The sequence below is a fragment of the Lingula anatina genome, chromosome 3 (genome assembly GCF_051362555.1).
Source record: "Lingula anatina isolate TDL-2025a chromosome 3, LinAna3.0, whole genome shotgun sequence".
Classification (NCBI taxonomy): Eukaryota; Metazoa; Brachiopoda; class Lingulata; order Lingulida; family Lingulidae; genus Lingula; species Lingula anatina.
This window is the reverse complement of record NC_141769.1, coordinates 17,294,390-17,302,627: the sequence shown is the minus strand read 5'-3', so window position 1 is coordinate 17,302,627 and position 8,238 is coordinate 17,294,390. Positions and strand designations below refer to the sequence as shown.

The window sequence follows — 8,238 nt, the reverse complement described above, 5'->3', positions numbered from 1 at the left end:
CGTGCGCTATCCCGTATCTCGAAAGCTTCGCAAATCCCGGCCGTGCGCTAATGTCCAAATCGCCATTAGTTTCGAGGCTATTATTTGCGGCGATACAAACTAGTCGCAAAGGCTTCTGCAAATGCGAAATTCGTCATTTTAATGTGTCTTATATGTAATTAAACATGGAGGCAAGTTTGGGTTGCTAGTCATAATAGCATATAATAAAACATATTACAAAAACATGGAAGCTTTTAATTGATTGAAGCACTGGTACCTCTGATAGAAAAACTTGCGGTAAATATTCACGTGAAGAATGCCAAAGTCAAGTTTTATTATGCAGAAAATTTCAAAATTAAACATTTCATACATCATTTTATATTTTCTGGTGCATTTAATTCATCTGTGTAGTCTATTGATAATAATAATAAATTTAAAAGTGTCATTTTCCACACAAAATGAAAAAGCAGAAAGAAAGCATTCGGTCGCACCGTCACCTTCCTCAATGTCTATTATTGTGAGACTGAACACTACTCACCAGTGTGTCAGTAATTGTGTCAGTCCAAGCTTCGCTTATTGAATTGTTTTTTGACATTTTATTGGTGTCAAATACTTCAAATATCAGTATTTGTTATTATGATATTCCTATAAATTAAAACAACCTCTTGATTTGCGTCATGGTGAAAAAAATTGCATTTTGTGTAATTGTGTTATGACGTCTTCACTTTATGCGGCAATCGAATATTAGTAGAGTTTGAGGTTATAATTGCGTTGCGTCTGCTAAGGCTTCGAGATAGCAGGTGGGTGCAATCGCACTAGCAAATAGCGCACGCTAGCTATGCTATAGCGCGTGCGCAACATAGCGAACCTTTCGAGATTCCGAGCCCTGGTCAAAGGTAGATACTACCAGCATCAATAAAGTGAAGGTCTACTGTTACCAGAAATGTCAGAGCTTCGTCTAACACGAAAATCTAATGGTATTAATTTCTGATGTCGCGGCTTGATTACGGGTCGGAATGACAAACTTCAACTTCAGCTGTTTTATTTACATATCCGCATCAACAAAGACCTTAAATAATAGTCAGGCCTAATAATACACTAATAATACATACTATGCACAGCTAATTATTAACAAAGCCTACAGATATAATTTTAATTTATGCCAGTAAAATGTTATAAACAAGTTTGTAAAGTAATGTAAGAAGATAACGCAATTCAGGCGGAATGCGCCGAGAGTCTCGTAATATCTACCCTCTACCAGGGCGACAGATCAATTTCGCAGATATTCCTCTAAATAAATAGACAGTTATTTGGCTGTGTCATGGATTTTTTCGTTTTTCCTTACATAATCTGCCGCCCTGGTAGAGGGTACTTAAAGATGCATACAAAGTCAATTTTTTGTCACAAATCTAACCAAATGCCAGCATATACATGTAGTTTCAAGTAGTATAACTAATAGAATTACCAAAAGGCATTGTTTAATTTTACCCGAAAATGATGTTTGAACGGATTTTTCTGCTGGCATTCTAAGCTGTTTGTCAATGGGACAGGAAAGTAGGTCACGAAAGTAGGTTAAATTTACAACCAGAAATTTAAAGAAAGGAGCAGTCTAAAGGTCTTTTATGGCTGATCGAGTGATCTATTCAGTTTATCCCTTGGCATGTCGAATTTATTTGAGTCATATAAGAATCTAGTAGAAGTGGTTTACAAGTGTTACTGGGAATCCACGCTCCACCGATGCTCGGTTCGTATGTACCTTTAATATCCATGCATACAAAAATGAGTGACACATGTAACATCATACGTTGCATTTAACGATGTACAATCTCAACTACCGCATTCACCTACCCACAGCAAAAGCTTTGCACAGATTTCGTCATTCCTGTCACTTCAGCTTAATAACACATTGGCAAGTCCTAAATGCATAGAGAAGCACGTCTTAACCCCATTTACATGGTATTTAAACACATACGTAACATATAAAGGCTAAGCAATTATAAATTACTATCGGTGCACCAAAATAGAGCGAGAACGCGACGCTGCAATGCACATCTAACCACAACTGTACCAGTGACCTACTAAACATGACCTAGGAAGATTTATGACATGAATATTTTGAGCTCTTCTGTTCTAGCAAAAGCAAACGGATTTATTGCAATATAATGAAACAGCTTGTAAAATATTTCGATTAGCATAAGACAACAAACAAGACAAGCAAAAGAGAGCACACAAAACTGTTACATTGACAGCGCGCGTAGAAAACTCACATATACAGGTACATGTAGTTACTATTTACGTCGAACTTGATAAATAGCGCAATTCTTAGAAATCTGTCAAATCTCCTAGAAAAATAAGTAAACTCCCGTAACTTATTCTAAACAGGTAATAAGCAACAAATCCTAAATAATACTTGGCAACATATAGGCTACTTTACATATCGATACTAATTAAATTAATACAAGGTACAATAAGATCACACTCAACTCAATAGCCGATTAACGATCAAAAGTGGCTTTCACAAAGATCGCTACGGTAGCAGTTAAAGCTTTTCTTGCGCACTCAATCTTTAAAAAACCTAAACCACGGTTATAAATTCATTTTAAAACTTACCAACAGAATAAATCGCTTGCTTCATTGACTCCTACAGTGAAATTACGGCGATGCATCTTCCTAGAACTAGACCGGCGTGTAACCTGTAGGTACCGTGTGAGCAAGTGACGAACATGCATTCTAAGAGTAACTTACCAATATCGGGGTTCCTGGCCAAAACTGTAAGATCCGCATAATACCCCTCACCAGATCGATCACGCCATTTAATAATCTCTGTAACATGGGGGTTACTGGCCAACGAAGTCCAGCCGATACCCCTCACGAGACTGAACACGTTACTACCCGCTATGCAATAATTTGACCTAAATACAGTGACAGCAACGGGGCTAGCACAGACGAGTCTACAAATACACAGAGGGGGTTACAGATCTACTCGTAGTGAATTTTACATTATTATCCTGGAAATAATAAAAATGTAGGGTGATGTGTTTAAATATGTTAAATTACCGGTACGTAGGCATATGGTGTGTAAGTTGCTCTCACAATTACAAAGTGTCTCGATCTATATGTACCAATACTTAAAGGTACATACGAACCGAGCATCGGTGGAGCGTGGATTCCAAGTAACACATGTAAACCACTTCTACAAGCTTCTTATATGACTCAAATAAATTCGACATGCCAAGGGATAAACTGAATAGATCACTCGATCAGCCATAAAAGACCTTTAGACTGCTCCTTTCTTTAAATTTTTGGTCGTAAATTTAACCTACTTTCGTGACCTACTTTTCTGCCCCATTGACATACAGCTTAGAATGCCAGCAGAAAAATCCGTTCAAACATCATTTTCGGGTAAAATTAAACAATGCCTTTTGGTAATTCTCTTGGTTATACTACTTGAAACTATATGCTGGCATTTGGTTGGTTTTTGTGACAAAAAATTGACTTTGTATGCATCTTTAATGGATGCGTTACATTCTATGTTGGGTGGGTTATTTGATTGACTAAACAAAACTATTAAAACTACTAATAAATAGGAGTCAAATATATATAAGTTAGGCCTGTAGGCTAGTAGGCCCTTATCGCTGTAGGCTAGACCTAAGCCTCCGCAATCCTATCGCTCAGATATATACATGTACAAAAATAATTTCCTTTAATTTTAAACGATTTTAATGTTCAAATTTACTTTTTCAACTTATACCTTGCCAGTAAAGTAAACAAACCTAACATGAGGTAAGAGAGAAAGCCTATATCCGAAACAAATGTCGTCTGTATTCCCGTCACCTTCAGGAAAATTGGGGGTTTTCTCTCTTCAAAAGATGTTATGACTAAAACATCAATTTCACCACCTTTTTTGTTTTGGCTACCGAACTTGAGACCCGAAAGAACAAAGTTCCAAACGGCGCCCTCGCCCTCCCCATAAAATTCATCAGATTTATTTGGATGAAGCACCCACTGTCCTAGCGGTCCATAAAACATGCGGAGAAACGGCTCTGTGGCGTTATGTACTACGGTGACGGTGCCAAATACAGGGTGATGATATTGCCCAGCATAATTGTTGAGTGGTCTTGTTCCTGCTCCAACTGTATCCGGGGTTTTGTTCACTCCAGACTTGGCGATGTGTTGCCACTGAGCGAATGGTGCGGGAAATGTGCAAATCGTGGAACTGTTCAGCCATGGTTTCTCCTCCAAAACGATGTCCAACAAGTGCGCCATCAACACGTGCCTTCGCAGGTGAGGCCTGTCGTTTGCGTTGAAATTCAAATATATGCCACTCTGTTTTGATGGAATAAATGCGAGAATGGAAGAAAATCCGTGAGTTGACCCGGTGTGCGCCACTATAGGATATCCTAAAAAGAGGAATGGGAATAAAAATATATATAAACCCCTAACCGTTTTTTCCATATCTCATGCTGTCACAATTCCATTAAATTATCTCCTTCTTGCAAATATTAAAAATTTACCTGTCTCTGTTACGAGAACAATAAGGTGACAGAGTATAATAACTTTAATATAATTCTAGGTCCCACTTGTTTAGTGCGTCTTAGGCCCAATTCCATAGACACCATCGATCGGTCTACGTGAATCGACCCAATCCTTTGGGGACTCTTGCTGAGTACAATCAGGTAAATGTGTTAACACTTCTCGCCTTGGTCTAATTAATGTATTATACAAAAAAAGTTGGTGAATACTCGAGTACGTTGGAAAGGAGGTGTGCCATTTAGTAGAGCTGATTGCACTTAGCGAGAGTCCCTGCAGAGTTGGATCGATCTATCGGTACGTGGGCCTGTGGTGTGTCTATATGGGAATGGGGTCCTTGTATAAACGGTCATATACTAGTAGGTTCCAGGTGTATAATAAAAGTCCACTGTGCGTTCAGGCAGAGATTAAGTAAATAATACAAAGAATTAAGGCAGCGTTACTGGGTCATCAGTCCCTTTTCATAGGGTCTTAAGAGAGGTAGAGGACTATGCGCACATGGAAGACTTGATTAAAATGATAATGAAATAACCGAAAGAATATTCTCAAACATCTTTCTTCATCAACCACAAAGAAAGAAAGAAAGAAAGGAAGGGATTAACAAACAAACAAACAATTATTTAATTAATAAAGTAAATGGAAAATAATTAAAATCACTTATTATGACTGAAAAGTGGCAGCCAAACTTCTTGTACCTCGGTAATGGCCACTTTTCCAAGCACAGCCATATTCTTCAAAAAGCAATGTGACCGGAGTAGTGGGCCGGACTGTTAGTTTGTTGCGGGGATGAAGTGCTAGAATCACTGGTCTGTAAACTTCTGCAAGGGCTTTCTTCGAAACTACTTGAAGGCCGCCCTCCGCCTTGCCTTCGTTAAGTTGAAACAGTAGCCATTTCCCCATGTCTATTGCATCGGAAACGATAGCCATTGATGGGGGATTCATCGACCATAATCTGTAAAATGAAGTAAAAAAAAATATAATCAGGATTTTTGTTAGTTTGCAATAACATGTATACCGATAATGAATACACAAAATGAAAGACCTGTTCTGAATTTCATGTTAAAAAAGAACAAAAAAAAAGTATTGAATTTGACCCTCAAATCAAAGAGCACTTACTTCAAGATATCAGTTGATATTTCTCGACGTGCATCAGGTTTGTCATAGGGAAAATGGTAAGGTGTCGGCAGATGAAATTGTTCATAATTGGTGGAGTTGAGAACGGCAGTATTGAGCATGCGTAATGGTGTCAACAACTCGTCCTGCACGGCATCTGCCCAGCGTTTCCCGGTCAGACGTTGTGTCACGTGACCAACTAGTCCATACATGAGGTTGTTGTACAGGAATTTGCTTCTGAGAGGATAGCCTGCTTCGAAATCCGGTAGGTGTCTAAAAACAAAGCATACAAACACGACTAATAACCGATGTGATTCTAGAATATAAGCAGGGGCGGATCCAGGATTATTTGAAAGGGAGTCCGGTTTTTAGGAATGTCAAGCCGAGGATGCCAAGCCGCCCCCGCCCCCTCTCCTTGGCTTGGGGTTCGAGGCCCGCTGAAAATTTGGTATTTTAAAGGGCGAACGGTGTCATTTGGTACGGATTAGAATTATGATTCGGCTAGTCAAAATTCAAATTTCAACATGGGACCATTGGTGTGATTTTTTTCAGAAATCAAGGGGGGGGGGGGGGCTGTCAGGGGGTCCAGATTCCCCACCCCCAAAATCCGCCACTGTCGAATGAACACTTTATAACTAAAAGAACTTCCAACTTTAAAGATCTTAAAAGTAAGTCTGATAAACAGATTCATCTATATTGTAATGAATCCAGCTTGTTGCGTCTGAAACTGGACGTCTTTAACAAATGATAGTTGTTATTTTGGCTTACTCAGCAAGGTTGTCTAACGTTATCTGTCCATTCAATCTGGCCTTGTCGTAGTTGAGAATGCCCGTCCTGTGACTGAGAAGGTCCCGAGCAGTGACATGTGACGTCAGTTCTTCCGTTGAAAATTTCAAATCGCGTAGTCCTTCCACTGACGTCAGCGGTGTGTCTAAGTGAAGTCTGAGGGGAAAAAATCGCATTTGTTTTACAATCATGTTCATAATTAATTTTGGAGTCAAAGACAAAAATTAATAAATAAGTCCTATATGATAGTGGTTTAAGCTCTCAGTCAGAAAAGAACAATCTATCACTTAGCCTTCGATCGTAGTTGATATATTTAGTCTAGTTTGAAAAACCTCATGGAATGACATAAAAAATGTTTGGGAAAAATCGAACAAATAATATTCCACCAACAATTTATGTTCAACAGAGGGATTGACAAACGAATTTCATGTACATGCAATAACTCACCCTGCACAAACCAAAATCAATGTTAGTAAAATATACGGCTCCATACGATTGTGAAGTTATAGCCTATTTACATGTACCAAATTACAAACAAATCGGTTTTAATCTTACCCCATTCCATATAATTCGTTCGATAGCAAAGTTGCTGCGAAGGCTTTCGTCAACGAGCCTATTTCAAACAGTGTAGTGTTTTTAACAGGTTCGCGGCTCAATTCGTCCTTTACTCCGTAGCCCTTCGCCAAAATAATACGCCCATTTTTCACCAGTGTTAACGATAACCCTGGGATGTTAAAGCAGGACAGAACGTCCATTATCAAGGCGTCTAATGCAGTCTCTTCTTTTGAGGTCCATTGCATGCTAGTGAACGGGGCTGTAAAGCAAATGGATATATATCTAATTAGTAAAGAAATGAAAGTACATCAACTATCTTTTTATTACTATTGCAATTAAAGTAGAGTCTAATAGGTGTTAGGATAGGACAACATTTCGGCCATCTTTGCTTGTAGGTGTTAGTGTCCCTTGTCACCGTGACCTTTCCCTTGCCTGCAGGTAGCGTCATTACGTCCTCATTACACTATAGATGAGGCAATGGTCTTGCGTTCCTTGAGGCATATGTTAGAATTGGGGAGCTTGCTTTGCGCGAAATTGCTATTCACATTATCAAGACCCCCTACATTGTAGATGTTAGATGATAGCTACAGGTAGGTGTGTGACTCTCTTTATTTGGCCAAGAATGACTTTGTTTTATTATCTTATCTAGAGACCACGAGAAATGTTTTCACGGTGTATTTTTAAAATGATGCGATTAAGCAATACCAAATATGAAACGTTATTTCTAAGTATCTATTAAAACAATAAGAATAATAAGAGAAACATTTTTAGAATAATTTTGTCAATGGTGTCCGATATAAAAATCTTGCCGATTTGGAGAGAAATGTTGAAATTTCCGGGAAAACAATTTTACTAATACCTTTTATAAAGACTAACCCTTATTGTGTGACTTTATCAAGAGAAAACTGACCAATGTCAGCTATTCTACAGCTATTCTTTGTCGCAGATCAAACTGTCGTAATTAAATTTTAAATCTGTCTAGTCTAAACCTGATTAGCTTCCCCACATGTCCGAATTACTGTCTTAAACAAGATGACGTGAGAACGAAGATAATACCTGTGAAAACTAGCATCAAGGCCAAAAGACACTTCATCGCGCTATTTACTGGTCTTCCTGGCTGCTCCGGTAGAATGTCTTCCTGATAAATCAGTCAACTATGACTTGGACTGCGCATGCGCCGATACAGACCAGAATGAACGACACACAATGGAGCGTTTAGTTCTAATTCAGCCTTTATTGAAAATGACCTAAGTGAGTCAATCAAATGAACAAATG

At 38.6% G+C, this 8,238-nt stretch overlaps 1 protein-coding gene across 1 annotated transcript; it reads right to left on the bottom strand.

Moving 5' to 3' along the window:
• Positions 1 to 1,004: 1,004 nt before the first annotated feature.
• LOC106179714 (uncharacterized) lies at positions 1,005 to 8,142 on the bottom strand. The gene is made up of 6 exons (XM_087009193.1): positions 8,020 to 8,142; positions 6,964 to 7,222; positions 6,391 to 6,564; positions 5,626 to 5,895; positions 5,205 to 5,461; positions 1,005 to 4,379 (listed from the first exon to the last, which is right to left on the bottom strand). Exons 1-6 carry the CDS (start codon positions 8,054 to 8,056, stop codon positions 3,712 to 3,714), a joined length of 1,665 nt encoding a protein of 554 aa, XP_086865319.1. The 5' UTR covers positions 8,057 to 8,142; the 3' UTR covers positions 1,005 to 3,711.
• Between the last annotated feature and the right edge of the window lie 96 nt (positions 8,143 to 8,238).

Excerpts from the sequence above, each read along its gene's own strand:
- LOC106179714 (XM_087009193.1), bottom strand. The coding sequence starts at position 8,056 with ATGAAGTGTCTTTTGGCCTTGATGCTAGTTTTCACAG. Across the intron at positions 7,223-8,019 it reads CTTGATGCTAGTTTTCACAG|CCCCGTTCACTAGCATGCAA; the intron begins GTATTATCTTCG and ends TTTGCTTTACAG. Across the intron at positions 5,462-5,625 it reads ATATCAACTGATATCTTGAA|ATTATGGTCGATGAATCCCC; the intron begins GTAAGTGCTCTT and ends TTCATTTTACAG.